The sequence below is a fragment of the Myotis daubentonii genome, chromosome 1, assembly GCF_963259705.1.
Source record: "Myotis daubentonii chromosome 1, mMyoDau2.1, whole genome shotgun sequence".
In the NCBI taxonomy this organism is placed as follows: domain Eukaryota; kingdom Metazoa; phylum Chordata; class Mammalia; order Chiroptera; family Vespertilionidae; genus Myotis; species Myotis daubentonii.
Window position 1 is genome coordinate 55,057,643 of NC_081840.1, and position 22,226 is coordinate 55,079,868.

The 22,226-nt window shown below is 37.2% G+C and overlaps 1 protein-coding gene across 1 annotated transcript in view; it reads right to left on the reverse strand.

The window, feature by feature from the left end:
- The window catches only part of UNC13C (unc-13 homolog C), a 523,285-nt gene that overhangs the window by 241,633 nt on the left and 259,426 nt on the right, over positions 1 to 22,226 (reverse strand). The window contains exons 10-12 of the mRNA XM_059700746.1: positions 6,058 to 6,227; positions 2,457 to 2,572; positions 421 to 584 (exon numbers count right to left, since the gene is read on the reverse strand). Of these exons, the coding sequence (XP_059556729.1) occupies positions 421 to 584; positions 2,457 to 2,572; positions 6,058 to 6,227 (450 nt within the window). The remainder of the gene's footprint in view (positions 1 to 420; positions 585 to 2,456; positions 2,573 to 6,057; positions 6,228 to 22,226) is intronic.

Sequence of the window (22,226 nt, forward strand, 5' to 3'; positions counted from 1 at the left end):
ACTTTAACTTCTCAGATATCAAACAAGGCACTGGTTCTCAAACTTCAGAGTGTATGATAATTACTTGTAGGGTTTGTTAAAGCAAAGATCATTGGGCCTCACCGTCAGGTTTCTGATTCATTAGGTCTGGGGTAGGGTGGTAAATTTGCATTTCTAAGTTCTGAGGTGCTGTGAATGCTGGTAGTGCAGGGGCCACACTTTGAGAACAAAATAAAAGCCTGAGGAGATAGTGGTAGTGAATTGCCACATCATTAATATTTTATAGCTGTAAAAGAGAGGGTATACTAAAATGGCCCATGAAAATGTAATTGTCTTTTACATAAAAATTTCAATTAAATTAGAAGAAGAGCTATGAATGTGTGTGTGTTTTTAAGATCTCAACAGAGATTTTTGAGCACATAAATGTTCTATGGTACTTACGTCATAGCTTGATAAATGGATTCAATCCCATAGCGCATGGCAAACTCATCGACTATTTCTTGGGAAGCATCATCAAAGAAAACCTTCCAGGCTTCATCCCCTTTGACCTCTGGGATTTTCACTGCACCATTAGATTTCACTTCAGTCAAGTAATGGAACAGATTCTAAAAGTAAGTGGTTTTCAATTGTTCAGTAATTCATTAGAATAGGCCAAAAGTATTTAACTGTAACTTTCAGTAAATTATACTTGCATTGTGATTGCCTCTAATGTTTCATCAGTATCTGTACGCAATAGGAATAGCTTGGATCTTATTATAACATCAAATTTATGCAAATTCTGATTATATTTCTCCCTGGGTCTATACAGGATCAATAATTAAAATGTTTCATATGTACCCAATTGTTTTAGAAGAAAGTAAAAGGTTTTACATGCAAAGATTTCTAAATGCTAGAACATATTTTGCACTCATGGGCTCTGAGTAAATTTTAGAGCCCTGGTTGAATAATCTGATTTTGGCTGTGTTAATGTAGAATCTAGGTATGTAAATGATACTAAAGGGCTTTTGCTGCAAAATGTTACAGAATCAGGGCAATGACCTGAGGTTGAAATGCATGTTTGAGAATTCTATCATAGGAAATCTCACTCCATAGAATTCCTTCTGTTTCTAACAAGTATAGAAACTGCTGCATGGATGTAGCCTGAAGGAGTCCTTCTTGGATTTTAGGTGTTTTTTTTTGTTTTGTTTTTTGTGGGCTTTTTGTTTGTTTGTTGTTATTATTCTTTTACCAGCAGGTAAGTCTCCAAAGAGCTAAGCATAATGCTGTCCCCCTGATCCAAATCTTCTCTGCCCACTTCTGAAGGCTCCCATTTTGCCAGTTCCAGGATTTTTTTTTTTATTGGTCTGAAAACTGAACCACTTTTCTTGAAGGAATGATAACACTGGATGGATAGTAGTCAGGAAATTAAGCCTATGTCCTATATCTAATTACTGTTTAATACATAAAAGATTTAATACTGTTCCTCATTACTTCTTTAGTAAATGGAGGTGCAAATAATTGCACATAAATATTTATAGATATTTAGAAAAAAAATAAGATGTGAAGATTCTCTCAGCTTGTTTTTCATCTTAGGGTACTTTCTTTTTACCTCTTTGGATATAGGGAAAAGTACATTCCTCAATTTCTCCTGGCATCTTTTTTTTATATACGGGACAAGTGTCATTTGTATCGGAGAATGGTTTTGTAACACCTCTAAGCTCTCTGATGCAAAGCATCCAATAGGAGCCCGGGATTATTTGTGTATCTACACCGAGACACAAAAAGGAACTGGTGAGTCTGCCTGTTAGAATCACATAGGGTGGTTTTTACTTCTCTCTAACCCAGCCAGGCCCTACCTTTTGGGTGGGTATGTTGTCTATTACTATGAGTGGGTAACTACATTCTGACACTCTCATACCCAGATATGCTTGTGGAAAGGGTAGATAAAATGCAGAGGGTCCAATATGTATGAAGCCCTTTGTTGTACTCAGAAAAAGGAAGAAAAAATTATTACACTGGCTCCCAAATCCTTTGGTACAACATCAGCATTTTATATTTCTAGGTGTAAACAGTAGTATTAATTAAACCTTCAATAAAACCTAAACACTAACTCAGAGTTCTCAAAAAACATTCATTAATGAGATCCTCTCTTCATTACTAGAGTACTACTATATCTTTTATGCTCCCAAAATATTCACCATGACTTATTTATGCAATAAGTGCTTTTTAACATTCTTTGTTCTTCTTGCAAGAATGGTAATTTCATTTGGTCTATTAGTTCGTTATCTCATTGCCTTGTTTATTCACACCCATCACATGTGCTTGTTCTAAACTCCCATTAGAGGACACCCACCTGCATCCTTAGAGTAAGAACTCCAGAAACAACTCCACAAAGCTAACTCAATTGTATATTTTAAACCAAAACTTTAATTGTATGATTCACAATCCAGACCGATTTCTTTTCTAGGATTTTTAGTAATACAATTCCAGTTTCTTACCTCATGTAAACATGTATATTGTATATGATATGGAGCAACCTTCTCCTCTCCTTTTATTTCCACATTGATTTTCAATCGAATGGCCCCAGATACAGCAGACTTATCTGTCCGTTTCTCTGACAAAACAAAAGGAATTGGTCAGTCCTTTGTGATAATCCCATATGCCGCATACAAGTTCTGAGAGGCTTATATTGCTAAAAGCCATTCTTCTAGATCAGGCTTGATTATCCCACCATAATGATTCTGCTGAATACAACTTAAAATAATGTGCCTATTGTGTCACTGTGGTTGTCAAACTACATTATAGATACTTCAAATAGAAAAGCTTAATCAGAAGACTTTGCCATTCTGAGATAAATGTCTGGGTACTGGTTAGAATATCCACTAAAATTAAATTATTTGGCCAATTAAAAGCAATATAACTTAAACATAAAATTGACCAGGAAAGTAATTTATCTAAAATCTTCTACTCTTTCTTACTGTGATTGGAAAGATGAGTCAAAGCTCTAGCTAACAAAAAAAGAATTACTGTTTTCTTTGTTAGTGATTCATCAAGACCTATAGTCTACCGCCTGTGTTTGCTCATTGCCGGGGTCCAACCCCAGCAGGTCCAGGGGTCCCCAAAGGTGTGGACGGAGTCGGCGAAGAAGGAATGACACGGAGGCAGCCTTCGGGTGATCATCATAGCCAAGTTCCTCTAGCCAGGTTCAGTAGCCAGGTTCTAGTCAGGCTCTCTTGCCAATCTCTGTAGTCAGGTTCAGTCCAGGATCCCTTGCCATGTTCTCCCGCTAGGCTCTGTCTCTAGGCTCCGAGGCCAGTCCCTCTCCAGGATCCTCCGGCATGCTCTCGCCAGCGAAGTTCTTCTGTCTCTAGAGAACGTTCTGTGTAGGTTCTGTGCCTAGGCTCTGTCTCTCTTGGTCCTGTCTTCCAAGCCCTGTCTTCTTAGTTCTGTGTTCTGAGTTCTGTGTCTTTCTGTCTTGTTACAACTGTATTTATACCAGTTGATTCAATCCTATCAATCTCTATTACAAAGGTTAGGGCGTTTCTTATCTCCATTCCAGGGAGAAAAGATTATGTAGTTTAAGCATGATTGTTCGTAGTTAAAGGGATTAATTACCCGCCTGGCACTTAGTTGAGGGGTTTTAGTCCCTCCCTAACTTCAGGGGAAAATCCCTACCTGGGGATTCAACCTTTCTCAGAGAGGTGACCTTAGTTAAAACACAGCGCCAAGAAGGTGAGCAAACATATTAAGAACCGTATGCCATATATGCCAGGTCCCTTGAAACAGCAAGGATGGACCGGCTCCCGGCAGCTCATGAGTTTTGGATTAACTGTTTACTTGAATGGAATCAATATGTAGTTAATTCAGTCAAGTAATGTGTATGTAAGCACACACATATGTTCAATACTAATCAGTAGCTTTGAGAGAAATAAAAGCACAGTCATAAATTTCCTAGAGTGTGAATGGAGGTAGGGGACCTACTTTTGTTACCCACTTCACAGATGAAGCATAGAGGCAAGCTGACCCACTCATTGCACAAATGAAGTGTCCGGAGGGAGAGTGCCACAAAATAGTGGTGATTGGCCCTCTTTCTAAGTATAACTATTTTTAGCCATGAGATAAATTTAAATTATGAAATCTACTTTTTTTTTCTTATGAAATATCTGCTGACTTTTTATTGTTAATATTTAACAGTCACTGTGTTTTGAAGATTCTTCCCTCAGGAATGTCAGAATCATGAGAGTTTCTCTTACTGGCTGAGAGATTGTTGAGTCTCAACAAATATTAAAATAAAATTAAGAAAGTTCTCTGCTGGGGCCAAGAGAAATTCAACTCCCAGGGCTTGCTTTTTTTAATTTTTTTTTAAATTTTTTTGTCACAGAGCTCTTTCCATAGTGCCAGGGAAACACTACTGGTCCTATAACTGTCATCATCCCAGTGCATTCAAGGGGTACAGGTTCTGCTTGGATGCCCAGATTTTGGCCAAGTTCTCTTCAGCCTGGTGGAATGAATTCTAAGTGATAAGGAAGGAAGAACGCTATACAAAGAATGGAAATATGGTGCTTATGTGGATTGAACCACTGAAGGATTTAACACAAAGCTAAAACTTGTCCTCCATCCCTCCTAGTTTAAAAATTTATAAACCAGGAAAGAGGGTAAGAAGTACAAACTGAGGATGAGCAGGCAAAGCCTTCCATGCTATGTAATATCATGTTTTCCTCTCCATAGATGGAAAGCCTTTTTAGCATGAGAGCTGGGTAGCTGACTTTACTAAAAGCACATTCAAATTCCTTGGCAAATAATATATCCATGTGTCTTTTGTCAAAAAACAATTTGAGAAATTTCTGTTCTGAATTGTAACTGCCTCAATTCAAGGATATGCTAACTTATTACAGGAAAATGTCCAAGTATAGGCAAACCTCTTTAATTAAAACACAATTTGTGAGTATTGCACAGAGTTAATGGCCTGAAGTTTACCCTGGCCTAACATCTCTATTTTCATATATAAAGCTATTTTATAGTATAAATAAAATGTGGGAAGATGATGATTATGACCGAGGTAAAATTTTATGCCAGTAATGTGGACACACCAATTCTCTTTCAGAAACACTTCTTTAAAATAGTTTCTTGATAATTAATTCTGAGTGTAGTATGAATTTTGTGTTCAGATAACTTATATATAGTTCCTTCTTTAAATTATTGTATAATTTAATGTTTTATTAATTCTATGACCTTATCTCTCTATTTGTCAAACATTATATTACTTGAAGTATGCACATTTTTAAAAACCCAGAAGTACTCTTTAATTTGCTAAAATATATTGATATCTTAAATGGAAACTCTTTGTAATCTTGGAACTGTGTAACCCCTTCTTTGATACACCACCAGCCCTTAATAATTTAATTAAAACATTTAAGATGACATGATGAAGAAATTTTGGATCATGTCCTTTACAGAAACTGAGGTGATCCATATTTTTTACTACTATTAAGTCAGCACTGAAGATCCTAGACTATTATTCAATTATAATAAAAGTAAAATTAAAAGTTATCTTTATTTAATTATTGGTTGCAAAATAAAATTTCATTTAACAGCCATGCCAATTAAACATATTCTCAATATTGTCATTATTAGAGTAAGCATAAGTTCACAGATGTACTTGGCTTTGTCAGCTAAAGATGACATTTAAAAATATCTAAAATACACATTTCCTTTATTTCCAAAATTCATTAAGGGACCAAAAGGAAATAACTCAAACAGTATCAAGTCATAGGTTGATTATTAGTTTTTATTACATTTGGCAAAGGTTTTTGGAGCTACATTTTTCTGATTTAAAAATTAAGAATGGGCTAATATTTTTCTCCTAAAATACATCTAGTTGATTCGTTGACTTTCCTCTTTTCATCTCAAACTTACCAATGTCTTCCTATAATACTGAAGTTGAATAAATAATTATCCCATTTTGTTTCTAATGAAACTAGACCACATAAAATCCAACAGAATTTTCTAGAAAGGCATTGGTCATTTTTGTCTATATGGGAATAGAATATATGCCACAGATATTGTGGAAATTTACTTAACTTTTTATCAGATACTCACCTAAGTTGTACCAGACATCCATTTCTCCACTCAGTGTCCTCACTTCGACAATTGTTTGTCCCAGAAAATCATCTGATTCCTTTTTGAAATGTTGCTTGACTCTGGATTTGATATCATCATCTTCATCCCACACTCTGACTTTGATTCGATCTGTGGAGTTATGGCACTCACTGAAAATAAATGTGGGTAAGTTAACAACCACTGATAACCGCTCTAAATGGCATTTGATGTTAGCAACTTATTTTAAGTCTGTATAATCCAGGAAGGCATAATATACTACACTAGAGGCCCGGTGCACAAAAATTTGTGCACTCGGGGTTGGGAGAGGAGGTCCCTCAGCCTGGCCTGTGCCCTCTCACAGTCTGGGACCCATCAGGAGATAATGACCTGCTGGCTTAGGCCTGCTCCCGGGTGGCAGAGGGCAGGCCCAATCCCTAGGTGCAGCCCCTGGTCGGGCTCAGAGCAGGGCCAATTGGGGAGTTGGGGCGCCTTCCCCTGTCATGCACAGAGCAGGGCGGATTGGGAGGTTGCGATGCCACCCTCAGTCACGCTCAGGGTAGGGCCGATTGGGGGGTTGGGGCACCGCCCCCTGTCACACTCAAGGCAGGGTCCATAGGGAGGTTGCAGCGCCACTCCTGTCATGCACAGAGCAGGGCCCATCAGGGGGGTTGGGGCTCCGCACCCTGTCACACTGATCCCGGTGCTGGGAGGCCTCGCTGCTCTGCTGATCCCAGGGCCAGGATGCCTCTCAGCTCCCCTGATCCCTGGCCTGGAGGCCTCACGGCTGCTGATAACCATGGCCTGTAGGCCTCTCGGCTCCGCTGATAACTGGGGCCTGGAGGCCTCTCGGCTCCGCTGATCTCTAGCCAGGAGGACTCTCGGCTGCTGATAACCTGGCTGGGAGGCCTCTCGGCTCTGCTGATCATGGGTCCGGGAGGCCTCTGGACTCCGCTGATCACCGGGGCTGGGAGGCCTCTCGGCTCCGCTGATCATGGGCCTGGAGTAGGCCGGGAGGCCTCTTGGCTGATCACCGGGGCTGGGAGGCCTCTCGACTCTGCTGATCACCTGGGCTGGGAGGCCTCTCGGCTCCGCTGATCACCTGGGCTGGGAGGCCTCTCAGCTCCGCTGATCACCTGGGCTGGGAGGCCTCTCGGCTCCGCTGATCACTGGGGCCGGGAGGCCTCTCGCCTCCGCTGATCACCGGGGCTGGGAGGCCTCTCGGATCCGCTGATCACCTGGGCTGGGAGGCCTCTCGGATCCGCTGATCACCTGGGCTGGGAGGCCCCTCGGATCCATTGATCGCGGGGCCCTCGACTCCGCTGATCGAGGGGCCGGGAGGCCTCTCGACTCTGCTGATCCCAGGCCCTGAGGCCTCTCTGCCCTGCTGCTTCAGGGCTGTTTGGCTTCGCTCTGCTTGGAGCCTGAGTATGCAAATTAACCGCCATCTTTTAGCTTCTATAATTGAAACATTGTATCTTTTGGAGTTGTTGCTTCAGGAGCTCAGAGCCCCGCAGCTACGGGGATCCTTGACTTTCTCCATTGCTGGGGCAACCAAGCCTCCTATTCTCAGCTGCCTGGCTGCCAGCCGCCATCTTGGCTGACAGTTAATTTGCATATCTCACTGATTAGCCAATGAAAAGGGTATCGGTCGTATGCCAATTACCATTTTTCTCTTTTATTAGTATAGGATAATAAATTATATTTACCACTAACCCATTCAATCCATGGTATATTGTAGGTATCAGAGATATTGAAGAAAGTTGTATTAGTTAAATAATGTCCAGTAGAGAAAAATCCTATCCCATCCCATATATTTCCTTTAACTAAACTAGATATAATTAAATTTGGGTCAGACATATTTGTGTGGGGTATTTTGACTTATTTCTTATTCACAACAGTTGTCTGCAACAACATATTTATGCTAAAAAATTCTGCATCATAAATATAAAACTAATTTTATTGCAATGGGTGTTGTAAAAGCAGACATCACACAATCCACTTGGTAAACTAAATATCCCGGTAAGTATACAATATATTGTTAAATCAAGTAGACTTACAACAACATCCTTTTGTTTTTAACAATAAGATGCATGTTCTAGTTCATTCATCATTTCCAGGATTCTTTCTCTCTATCTTGCTGATACAACCTACTTAATATTGGCCATACATATTACAGTCTTTCTTAATACTATGGCTTTGTATATACTGTTCCTTATGCTTTTCTGCTGCTAACTAATTATTCTTTAAGTATCAACTAGTCACCTGCTCTTTATAACTTTTTCTATAGCTTTTGGAGCCAGTTTGGATGATCAACCCTGAATCCCAATTTACTCTGTACATGCATTCACTTTAGCACAGGGGTCTTTAGCTGGGGGTTATTGGCTGAGTTCTGAGCATCACTGAAGTTAGATTTAAAAATTAATAAAACAACATCATCTTTCTTTTCCTTCAATTATGAATATAGGCACCAGACCACAGCAGTATTATCAGTATCTGTGAGATATTTCTCATCATTAAAGCCACAGTTATTTACATATAACATTACATGTGTTAGAGAATTTAAACTATTGTTTATAACCATCTTTACTGTACTAAAGCTAAGTCAACATAATTTGTTTGATTTTAATTCTATGTATTTTATCTTATGAATCTAAAAATAAATTTTGAAAAAAAAGTGTTTATAGTCTTCACCAGCTTGCCAATGGGCTCATGGTACATAAATTGTTTAACAACTTCTGACAGTATACTCTCTCTCCCATTAACCTATGAGGCAAAATAATATAGCATACACAAGAATGAGATTTGAGGTCTGACATGTCAATGTGCAAAACTGTAGCACCCTATTTCTGCTTAATGTAAGAGTTTTTAACACAGAACATTCTGCCAATTTCTGGGACATTTTGATCTCTTCAACAAACCTTGAAGGGCACTCTTTCATTCAATGGACTAGATAAGGGATTAAGACACCCTACCATCTAACGGACAGTTCACATGATTTAAAGTGACCCAAAGGCATTGATGAAAATGCAAAACCCAAACCTCAGTTTGGAACGTAACTCTTTATATATAAAAACAACAACTCTTTTGTATGTTTTACATGATACTAAAATTTTCTGGCAAACAACTAATACATAAAAACACTAGTAAATAATTGTTATTATTCAGACCTTTACCAAGAGTTTTCTATTTTGAGAAATTACATGATCAATGTCAAAACCACTCAAACTATTTGAATCAAAATATTTGTATCAGGTGCACTTGAGATGATCACAGTCATGCTAATACTACTTACAGATGAAAGTATGTTGTCTACTAACCTATAGGTTAGTTGTGTCTACCTTTACATACTTAAATACATGTTAGGTCAATGGAACAGAATAGAGAGCCCGGAAATAAACACACATCAGTATAGTCAACTAATAGTTGAGAAATGAGGCAAAAAACATACAATGGATAAAGATAGTCTATTCAATAAATGGTGTTGGGAATATTGGACATATACATGCAAAAAATGAAATTAGACAATCTTCTTACACCAAATACAAGTATAAACTAAAAATAGATTAAAGACTTAAAAGTTAGACTTGAAACCCTAAAAATCCTTAAAAAAACATATACAGTGCAACCTCAAATATTTCTCAGAGCAATATTTTTTCTGATTTATCTCCTTGGGCAAGGGAAACAAAAGAAAAAATAAACAAATGGGACTACATCAAACTAAAAAGTTTTTGCACAGCAAATAAAACCATCAACAAAATGAAAAGATAACCCACTGAATGGGAGAACATATTTGCCAATGATACAACTGATAAGGGGCTAACTTCCATAATTTATAAGGAACTTTCATAACTCAACACCAAAAAAACAAATGATCTAATTAAAAGAATGGGCAGAAGATCTGAGTAGACACTTCTCCAAAGAGTGCATACAGATGGCCAATAGATATATGAAAAGATGCTCAACATCACTAATCATCAGAAAAATGCAAATTAAATCCACAATGAAGTATCATCTCACACCTGCTGGAATGGTATCTATATATATATAAAGGCTAATATGCTAAGTGTCTGTCTGACCGGTAGCTATGACGTGCTCTGACCACCAGGGGGGCAGACACTTGATGCAGGAGCTGCCATGACATGCACTAGTCATTTACAGAGAAACGGCACCACAGACCTGGTGTCCACAAAGCAACACTCAGCTTCCTGCAAGTGGGACAGAGGCACCGCCACCACTGTGGAGTGACAGCCCACCACATCGCAGCTGACTCTGCCGAGACCCCCTGGTGCAAAATGTGGCCCACAACCCAGCCCAGCCCAGAAACAGTGGCGGTGGGCGCCGGGGAAATAATTTTAGCTAAATAAATACACAAACAGTAATCTGTATAAAATAATAATAACAAATATATATATATATACATATAGTATCAACTCTCCCTCTCTGTATATAATTCATTATGTATGTATGTTATATAGCAAGAGGGGACAGAGATAGTACTATCTTTCTTTCCAAGTGTCTATGAGAAATAGCTTATTTTTGTACCAGGGAGAAGTACACCTTCCAAATGCCCACTTATTTTTCCATTAAGTTTCTGCATTAATTTGGTTTGTATTTTTTGTTTTTATTCTGATATCAAAATATCAAAAGTTTAGTATATCATCATCCATATATCCATCTATTTATTCTATCACCCACTAAGCAGTTATTTATTGAACATCTACAAATGTGCTAGGCACAATGAAGGCTTATGGAGAGGTTATATAATTTAATTAACCAAACTCTTCCTTTTTTAAGGTCAAAATAATACACATATGAAATTGATTCAGGAAAAATATAAATAATTAATAATCTTCCCCTAAAAATATATTTGTGCTTTTGCCAAAGGGAATTTCAATCTCTATGCATTTCTAATTGATTCTATTTTATTATAATTTTTAATTAAGTAAAACTTAACATTTAGAATAATTTTAGATGTATAGAAAATTTACAAGGAGAGTACAGAGACTTCTTCCTTGTGCCACACCCAGACTCGCCGATTGTTAACGTCATTCACTAATAACACTGGTTCCACTTGTTTCTCATTAAGACGTACTAGTTCCTACTTCATTATGTTTTCTCAAGAGCTATTTTTGAAGAATATTAAAAATAATTTGAGGTTTAAATGGTCAGAAACTTATATTTAGATCTCTTCAGAGTAAAGACAGCAGTGGGACTGATGTTTCTAATACAGGTACTGAAAATTAGTGAGGATTTTTAAGTGGGTATAAAATCAGAGATTTAGTCTAAGATAGTGTGGTGGAGATGCCTGATATCTCTAAACATTCTCCTTTCATTTGTCTCTATCCTTCATCCTTTCAATAATTAAGCTGGATAAACTCATGTTGCTAGATTCCTTTGCAGCTATGGTCAACATATTTGACCTGCATTCAAGTAAGATCTGAACTCAAAATTTAGCAAAGTGAGGCAGTATTCTGGGTTTTGCTCTTTTGCCAACAACAGTAGTGGAGGGTTTAGTACTTTGATGTAGAGTGTCTGGTATTTAGTTCTCAGGGGCAAAAGTGTTGATCAGTGGTGGCAGTGGTGTTTTCTTCAAAGAAACCCTATGATATAATTGGACATTGTTTCTGCATAGTAACTTCAGAGGCTGGTACTCTGGCCTCTCTAAAAATTCTAGAACAACCTAAAAGACTATGAAATAATATTTTTCTACATAGGATAACTAGAACAAACTCTGTTATTTGCAACTAAGGATACTGACTAACAGTAATTTTAAAAGAATTAAGGGAGTTGCAATAACAGAACTTAAAATGAGGAACTGACGAGAGGATATGGGAAGACAGTAAAGATTTAATTACCTCAGGCTGAAAAACCAATGCACTTAAAAATGCAATGGCAGAAAAGTTAGTCAAAATGTTGCTCGCTATACCTTGGAATTCCAACATTATGCCAACGGAAGCTTTTTTCTTAGTATGAATGGTAGAAATAAAATCCAGAATGTTGGCGTATGCTTATTAAACCTCTCTGCTTTCAAAAATATACTACAGTAGGGGTGCACTCAAAGTACAGCTAGACAATCTGTATGTAGATACACAAGGGAGCACAGCTATGCCAAGAGGGGATCACTCTACCTGTGTCCTGCCATGTAAATTGACTGAGAAGATCATAATTTGGAAGCCTGCAGGGTAGAGAAAAGCCAGTTGCTTCTGGATATAAAAATGCACTTATACAAGCAGAGGTTTCCAAGTGCAACTTCAAAAAAGAGATAAAATTATTGCCTCTGAGCTTTTCAAACATCTTCCTTTAGGAAGTCTCTCAGTGACAATGAAGGAGAAATTGATGGCAAATATCCAATTAATGGTGTTGTAATTTCATGCTGACATACTATATTGTAGGGCTCGAGACAGAAGCCATTAGATTGAGAAGAATTGGTCAGAACAGAGGAGCCAGTAGCAAAGAGTTAAAATTTCTCAGCTTATGTGATTACTCTTAAAATTGGCTTGAAGCCCATCTCCTGGAAACCTGGTAAATTTTCCAGGATATTGTGTTCCCAAATGTGCCTCTGCTTTGGCTATAACCATACTTAAAGCAATGTCTAAGTTCTTGAGTCACAACAATAGAAAGTGGGGTCCAAGTACATTATCTTCACAATTAGGAAGACCATACGCCTGGATTTCCTGGAATGGTGCCAATTTATAGTTATTGTAAATATATAATGCCTTTCAGTCAATTTTAGAGCCCTCATTAATTTACTGTCACTTCACACGGTACCTGCTTAAAGTGTGTAAGCATTGCCAAACTGTGCAAGGATGTTCTCCCAAGAGGTATAACCAAGGAACTAGAGGAAAATGGATAATAAAAAATTTACCCTCCCAAAAAGTACCAGGGCCTGCCATGTTGGCTAGCCAAGTAACTACGTCTGCTACTAGGATAGGAAGTCCTGCAGCAGGTATATCTATCCAGCAGGACAGATAGACCAACAACAGCCATGAATTTCCCACTTTCCATCTTACTGAATGAGACTTTAACATGGTTGTGTTACCCTGTTATCTTCCTCTCTCTATAATAATACAATGGGATCATTGGAGGAAGATGTCTTGTCTCTAATTTAGGTCCAAGTATCACAAAGCGAAACATGGAAGTGATAGAGAGACTACCATAGATTCTGGACTTTAAAACTAAATGCAGTAACTGGATATAATTTTGGATTACCTGCCATGAAAGTGAGGGGATAAATTAATTTGATTTAATTATAGAGGTATAAAGTTTGCATATACATTTTAGTTAGTCAAAGGTGGAAGGTGGCAATACTGTAAGTTTGTTCATACAGTAACCTTTCAACCCCTCTTTTCCCTTTCCTACTTTTATGCAATATCCCAGCCTTCCTTGCAACGACAGATGATCACTTGATCTAGTTCTTCCAATGAGATCTAAGCAAAATTCTTCTGGTCCTGTTTCTTCTATTTTATTTTTTATTACCCTGGAACATGCATGTAGAGTAGCCTACATGGATTTAAGACAGGAAGATAGAGTAAGCTTTGTTTTTCAGTGAAATAATTGAGTTAAGATATGGCCCTCAAATGCCTATTTCTGGAATTCTTGTTGAATGAAATAAATCTCTTTTTGACTAAGCCACAATTGTGGCTTAATGGGAAACTGGGTGAAATTCTACTCCAATCAAATGGGAAACTAATTTGAAGGACCGACTAAGTTAATTTTTAGTAGTACGTAAAGTGATGTAAAATGTGTTTAATTTATGAACTGTTACTATATTTTTCAGGCTTTAAAACTTTTTGCGTATTAAAAATTGTACATTTCAATAATTAACATCTTTTGCACAAGAACAACAAAAAGGGCACTCTGATCAAACTGCATTTTACACCCCTTGGGCACCTTGGACCAGCTTCATTTTTACTCTAGATTTCACTGCCTCCCACCCAGCTTCTTCCTTCCCCAGCAGGCATGTTCTGTTCCTCCCCTGCCAACCAGACGGGCAGATGAGAGAGGCAGGCGCGGCCTTCTTTGTCAGTTCTCTGATGTGAAAAGGGGCAGCGGCGTTATTTAAACCGATTCAACCTCCTTGCAACTTCCAAAGTTAAATGGCTAAAAGAAGGAAAATGAGAAGGCAATGCTTGTGGATGCAGGTGCATATTGCCAGTGTGTGCCTCCTTACGATTCACCCGCTTGCTTCTCTGATTCAACCCTTTCCTTTGAGGGCAGTGGACTTTTTTCTTGCATTCTGTCTTCTTCAGTTTTGACTTAGTGAATTTCCCATCTCAGTCATATCACGTTTGCAGACATGGTTGCACTATTTTTTATCCTTGCCATGTTTTGTATTCTTCCTTAAATATTTAACATGAATGTCACAGACTTTGACTTTTATGAAAATATAAAGGTTTGCATTTCAATAGGCTCATGTACTAAACAAAATTTAACAAGAGAAATGTCTTCACACACAAGAGAAAAATCTGTCACATACAATAGAGAGAAAAAGCACAGTCCCATTAAATCTTAATCTGCTAGACCATTTTCAAGCTGATTTATTAGCTAATCATGACTCCTGGTTTAATTTTCCAGTTAGTGAATTTGTCTTTTCTATTATTAGCGAATGAGGTATTTTATTGTACAGACTCTTGATAAATAAAATAAGTAAAATAAGTACTGCTAGAACCATTTGCTTTTGTAGTTTTTTTTTCATTAAAAATAATTCCCTTTGAATAGAGTGGTTCATGTCTAGCTTTATGATTTGTCATTCTTAAAAAGAGGACTCATTTTGTTTATTTCTTTCATCGTTAAGAGAAAACATTTTGCCTTTTGGGACTCAGGATTATTGAGTGTGTGTGGGGGAGGGGGGCGTGCATGCCCGTGAGCTGTTTTGTTTTTAATTCATAGGCACCATATCTCTGCAGAGCCTATCACTATTTGTCCAATTTCTTTTGGGCGACCATCCAAATAACTAATTTGTAAAAATAATTATTTATCCCAACTTAACAAATGGTTTCACTGCAAATATTTTTATAGTAGAGTTTCCTGGATATGGCCCAAATGCATACCTCTTCAATAAATGGTGATGGGGAAATTGCCCAGATACATGCAAAAAACTGAAACTAGACCACCAATTTATACCATACAGAAAATTAAACTCTAAATACATAAAAGACTTAAATGTAAGTCACAAAATGATAAAAATTCTAGAAGAAAACAGGCAGTAAAATCTCAGACATCTCAAGTAGCAGTATTTTCACTGATATATCTCCAAGGGCAAGGATGGAATGAACAAATGGGACTACATCAAAATAAAAAGCTTCTGCACAGCAAAATAAATCATCAACAAAATTAAAAGGGAACCCACTGTATGGGAGAATATATTCGCCAATGATACTTCTGATAAGGGGTTCATTTCCAAAATATACAAAGAACTCATACAACTCAACACCAGGAAGACAAACAATCCAATTAAAAACAAGCGAAGAACCAGAATAGACACTTCTCCAAAGAGGACATACATGACCAATAGAAAATGTAAAAATGTTCATGGTCCCTAATCATCAGAGAAATGCAAATTAAAGCTACAATGAGGTATCACCTCACACCTACCAGAATGGCTACCATCAATAAATCAACAAACCACAAGTGCTGGTGAGAATATGGAAAAAGGAGAGCCTTCCTGCAATGTTGGTGGGAATGCAGATGATGCAGCTACTATGGAAAACAGTATGGAGGTTCCTCAAACAATAAAAAATGAAACTGCCTCTTGACCCAGTGATCCCACTTCTGGGAATATATCCTAAGAATCCCAAAATACTAATCAGAAAGGACATATGCACCCCTAGGTTCATAGTAGCATTATTAACAATAGCCAAGATCTGGAAACAGCTCTTGAGTAGAGGAGTGGATAAAAAAGCCATGGTACATTTACACAATGGGATACTATGTGGCTATGAAAATAAGGAGCTCCTAACCTTTGAGCCAGCATGGATGGATCTGAGGAGTATTATGCTAAACAAAATAAGCCAGGCAGAGAAATATGAATATTACATGACCTCAATTATATGTGGAATTTAATGAACAAAATAAACTGGTGAACAAAATGGGTCCAGAGACATGGATGCATAGAACAGAATAACAGCTCTCAGTGGGAAGGGCCATGGAAGGGGCGGGAAGAGATTAACCAAAGAACATATATGCATGTATACATAACCCATGGACACAGACAATAGTGTGGGGAAGGCCTGGGCTGAGGTAGGGGTTGAGTGGAAGGGGGAAAAAAGGGGAAAAGAGGACATCTGTAATGCTGTCAGCAATTTAAACAATTATATTTTTTGAGAATATGTAAAATTCTAGCTACATATTGTAAGCATAGCAAGTGAAATTCTGTAATATTTTCAATGACCAGGGTTTGTTAATAAGCAAATTAATAAGACAGATATTCAATATGTATACACACACACACACACACACACATTGAAATAGCTATGAGTGTATATAAAAATGTAGGTTGTGTAATTAGTAAAATTTTTGATTTTTTAATATTTTTCTTTTATAATTAATAAAGTTGTATTTTAAAATATTTAATAATTGTAAATAATTCCATTTTAACTCAGGCTGGAGGGCAGGGCACTGACTGAGAAATCATCAGCCAGAAACCTGGAAGAGCCATCCTGAGGCAAAGCAGCAGCAGTCTTTCAAACAGTAATTTGATTCTCTAGTTACAGCTTAATTCCTTAAACTCTGACCCACCAAATGGAAATACTATTAGATACTCAACATACACATTTCCTCTCAGTGCTTTATTATAAATTATGTGAACCACTTCCCTTGCAAAAGTGGTGTCTGATTTGTTATTGAATCAAGATCCCCAACACTATTATCTTTGAATTCCATGACAGGAAACGGACAAACCCTACGTTTGAAACCCAGTGACAATGCACAGCAACTTTTCCTACCTGCATTTATCAAGGACAATTTCATTATGGAAGTTAGGATTTTTTTAAAGAGACAGTACCTAACATTTTAGTTTTGTTTAAGTTTTATTGAGATTTTTCTTTGTAGGATTTGGGCATTGTATATCCATTTTACAAATCAATTATATAAAAGACCATTAAAAATAAGAACAAAAAATAAACTTTATTATTAGCAGCACTTTTGAAAAATGAACGTGAAGAGGAATTTATGCATGAGCAGCTAGTGTTAGCTAAAGCAAGTCTGTAGTGGATCATAGAACCAAGGGGCAAGTATGACCTTATAAAGTACCTCCATTTCCCTGCCCCTGCCAGCTCCACACTTAGATCAGAATACCTGAAAGTTTTACATTTTGTTTTTATATCTAATATTTCCTCCAGATATTAATGTTGCAAAATAAACTTATTTTAACAGATGTTTTAGTTATTAAATATTAAAACAATATTAGTATTAATAATTAATGTTTACAAAATTAAGGTAAGAAACGTGTTTGTTTACAAAATATTTTAGTGTTTATTTTGCTATGAAAGAAGAGAAAACTTAGGAAAAGGGAGATCAGAAAACAGGACTATCTGATTCCACTCATATGTGGAATCTAAAATTCAAACTCATAAAGATGAGTAAAATGGTTATCAGGAGCTGAGGGTAGGGGGATAAGAGATATGCTGTTTAAGGTACAGGCTTGCAACTAGTAGATAAATAAGTACTGTTGTCTATTTTCACACAGTGTAGCGGAAATAGACAACAGTACTGCATTATAATTAGCAAACCTACTAAGAGACTAGATATTATTTTTTCCTACTACCTTAAAATAAATAACTATGTGATGCAATAGAGGTGCTATCTATAACTACAATGTCCATCATATTGCAATATATAAATGTAGCAAATCCATATGTTGTATACTTTAAATTTCCATATTTCCACAAATACGTTTCAATTATATATATATATATGTATGTATATTAGGAAGGTCAAATTGCTCTCACAAAATATAGGATATCGCTATAGCTAAGCTATTTGGGGTCTTTTCTGCTTCCATATAAATTTTTGGAGTTTTTGTGCTAGATTTGTGAAATATGCCATTGGTTTTTTAACAGGATTGCATTGAATCTATAGATTGCTTTGTGTATTATGGCCATTTTAATGATGTTAATTCTACCAATCCATGAACATGGTATATCCTTTGAATTGTTTATACATCTTTATATCTCTTTTTTCAAGGCCCTGTAGTTTTCTGAGAACAGGTCTTTTATCCCCTTGATTAAGTTTGTTTCTAAGTATCTTAATTTTTTTGTTGTTGCAATGGTAAATGAGATTATTTTTAGTTTCTCTTCCTGAGAGATCATTATTGGTGTATAAAAATGGCGTTAGTCCAGCCAGCATGGCTCAGTAGTCAAGCATCGACCTATGAACCAGGAGGTCACCGTTCAATTCCAATCAGGGCACATGCTCTGGTTGCGGGCTTCATCCCCGGTAGGGAGTGTGCAGGAGTAGCCAATCAATGATTCTTTCTCATCACTGATGTTTCTATCTCTCTCTCCCTTCCTCTCTGAAATTAATAAAATACATATTTAAAAATTTTTCATCTGAGCCACTTACTAGCAATATAACCTCAGCCAAGTTACATAACCATACTGAGCCTCTATGCCCAATCTATTAAATTAGAATATCAATAAACATCTTTAAAGATGATTATATATACATATAGAACAGTGCCGAGCACCTAGTAGCTTTTTACTTACTCCTAGCTAACCAGTTGATAATTATATCATTCAAACACATAAATGTATTTTTCCTTTAACAGCAAAGAACAAGTTCCTGAATATACTGTATATAAAATAGGGAAACAATTATCAGCTAATTATCAAAACACAGAAACATGATTAAATAAGTAATTTATCAATCTCACTTAGCTATTAATGGTTTACTTTGGAGCTCTTTATTTTGTCCCATTGGTCTATATGTCTGTCTTTAAGGCAGTACCATACTGTTTTGGTAGCTGTATAAATTTTTGTGTCCAGTACAGTACTGTTGATTAAAGGTACATGTTGTGTACCAAATCTTCAAAACTTATTTTTCCTGCTTAATTGAAATCTTTTGCCCGTTGATTAATAACTCCTTATTTCCCCTTCTCTTCAACCTTGGGAACTACCATTTCAGTCTTTGATTCTATAAATTTGATTATTTTAGAAACTTCAAATAGGTCGAATCATGCAGAATTTGTATTTCTGTGACTGGTTTATTTTACTCAGCATAATGTCTTTAAGGTTCATCCATGTTGTTTCATATTGCAGAATTTCCTTCTGTTGTACAGCTGAATAATATTCCATTATATGTTCATATAACTTTTCCATCCATTTGCCTGTTGATGTACATTTAAGTTGTTTTTACATCTTGGGTGTTAGTAATGCCGCGATGAACATGTGAGTCCTAATATCATTTTAAGATTCTGATTTCAACTATTTTGGATAAATACTCAGAAGTAGGATTGCTGGATTTCATTGTAATTCTATTTTCTTTCTTTCTTTCTTTCTTTCTTTTTTTCTTTCTTTTTTCTTTCTTTCTTTCTTTCTTTCTTTCTTTCTTTCTTTCTTTCTTTCTTTCTTTCTTTCTTTCTTTCTTTCTTTCTTTCTTTCTTTCTTTCTTTCTTTCTTTCTTTCTTTCTTTCTTTCTTTCTTTCTTTCTTTCCCTGAGGAAACCCTAACTGTTTTCCATAGTGCCTGCACCAATTTGCATTCCCACCAACATTGCACAGAGGTTTGTTGACAAGGGCACTCAGACTAAATGGGAAAAGACATATGGGAACTGGGACCATAGAGGGGGTCCCCTCCAATGTGAAATTAAATCATGGAGGAGACCCAGACATTGTTTTAGGTGCTCTCCAGGCAGAGAGTCAAGGGAAGAAATACTTTGGCTTCTCCCATCTTCCCATATTTAATTTTACAGCAGTGTTTCCTCATGTCTAAACATAGTGGGCAAGGAAGTCTGGGGAAGGTAGCCTTCAGAGTTCAGGTTCCTGAGATACAGAGCATACCAAAGAAACTTTAGGGAAAGAATAGAAGAGAAAACAGGCAGATGACCAACACACGTATATGCCAAACTCACGTAGAAAATGCCATAGAGAGATAGATAAAACTATACATTTAGCTTGTGTTTCTTTTGTTCCCTGTCTTGTTTCTTTCAGTATTTCTTTGTCCTTCCCTGAAAGGTCTTAGAATCTGCATCTAGATAGATACAACTCTTCAATGCTAAAAATAATTTTTCTAGAGTGTTATCATCTAACTTCCTAGTTCAGGAAAGGAAATGAACAAATAAAGAAGGATAAACATTTCTGCACTAGATAACACAACAAATGATCTAGAAAGAAAATTATTGGCATGAAACTGCTTTGGAAAAATAATAGTGCTTTATAAATATGAACTATTTTATTACTATTTGATACCTATATAGTAACTGTATAAGTATATGGATGCTTTAAAGACTAAAAATAACAGAGAATTTTCAGAAACATGGACCATCCCCATATCCAATTTCTACCTGTTATAAGCATAATTCATATTATTATATATTTATATTCAGTGCATTATTTGACAGTGTTATTATCAATATTTTAATAGAGAGATATTGTGTAGCATTAGTATTTATCTTTAAAAGTTTGAGACATTGTTTTCTCTATGTGTATATCTTTTATAAACTTGCGAAAATATTTTAGTCTAGCTAATTATTAAAATTGGGTTTTCTAGGCCAAAAGGAATCTATATTGATTACATATATATCAGTATACAGATAGACATACATTCACACACACATTACTAATGTGTCCTGCAAAAAAAAATGTTTACTCTTGTACCTATTTCTCTATACTCTCATTAGTCCTGAGCATTATCACTTTTTAATCTTTGCTAATCATACAATGAAAATTACTTTTTTATATTATACTAGAAGCCCAGTGCACGAAATTTGTGCATGGGGGGGTCCCCTCAGCCCAGCCTTCACCCTTTCCAATCCAGGACCCCTCGGGGGATATACAACTGCCAGTTTAGGCCCAATCCCCGGCAGTCGATCCCCCTCACAATTCAGGACTGCTTGCTCTTAACTGCTCACCTGCCTGCCGCCTGATCCCCCCTAACAGCCCCCCTGCCAGCCTGATCACCCCTAACTGCCTCTGCCTGCCAGCCTGAACGCCCCTAACTGCCTCCCCTGCAGACCTGGCTGCCCCCAACTGCCCCCCCCCACAGGCCTGGTCACCCCCAACAGCCCCCCTCTGCCAGCCTAGTAACCCCTAACTGCCCCCCCTTGCTGGCCTGGCTGCCCCTTACTGCCTCCCCTCTGGCCTGGTTGCCCCAACTGCCCCCCGCCACTGCTGGCCTGGTCGTCCTACGCAGCCTCTGTTCAGTCATTTGGTCGTCCCTCACTAACCCCCCCGCTGGCCTTGTCACCCATGCAGCCTGCTGGTTGTTACTGAGATGGTGTCTCAGACAATTTGCATATTCCTCTATTATTAGTATAGATTGATTTTTAAGGAGTATATATCTTATATATACATTAAACAAAATATGTGTATATGTTATTTGTGCAATACTTTCCACTTTACCATACCAGTCCATTTGAAAAAGGAAAAAAATGCATGAAAAGCACTCTCGCCTCCTTCCTACATATAGAAGAGATCTTTAAAGAACTTCTGCCTGTTTCATGACAGAGAAAAGGGTTAAACTAAATAGCCAGAATGTATCCCTGACAAGAAAACAGAATTGTCAGCATTCATTTCTATAGCCACCTAGATTGCCTTTCTCTTAGATTCTCCCCTCCACTCTTTGCTAGAAGAGCTGCTATTCTCCCAAGAAACTTTAAAGCAATGATGGAAATGCCAGCAGCAAGTGGCAGTTGCATCAGTTGTCTGACCAACTTCATCTGAACACCATGCTTGAATCAGAAGCAGCAATCATAGAGGAAAATACTACTTATCTAGCATTCCAAATATCAGCAACACAGCATAGGCTTATGGAAACTGCACAAATCACCACGGAATTGCTAAAGAAGAGAAGAATTGTGAGGAAATCCTACATTTCAATGAATGTTTCCACTTAAATCAAGCTTCAACCAATTATTAGGAATGGAGCAACTGTGCTTAAGAATTCACAAATGGAACATTGGTTATACTTCAGTCCTCTCTGAACTCTTTCGCTGGATGTTATAAAAATGCAAAG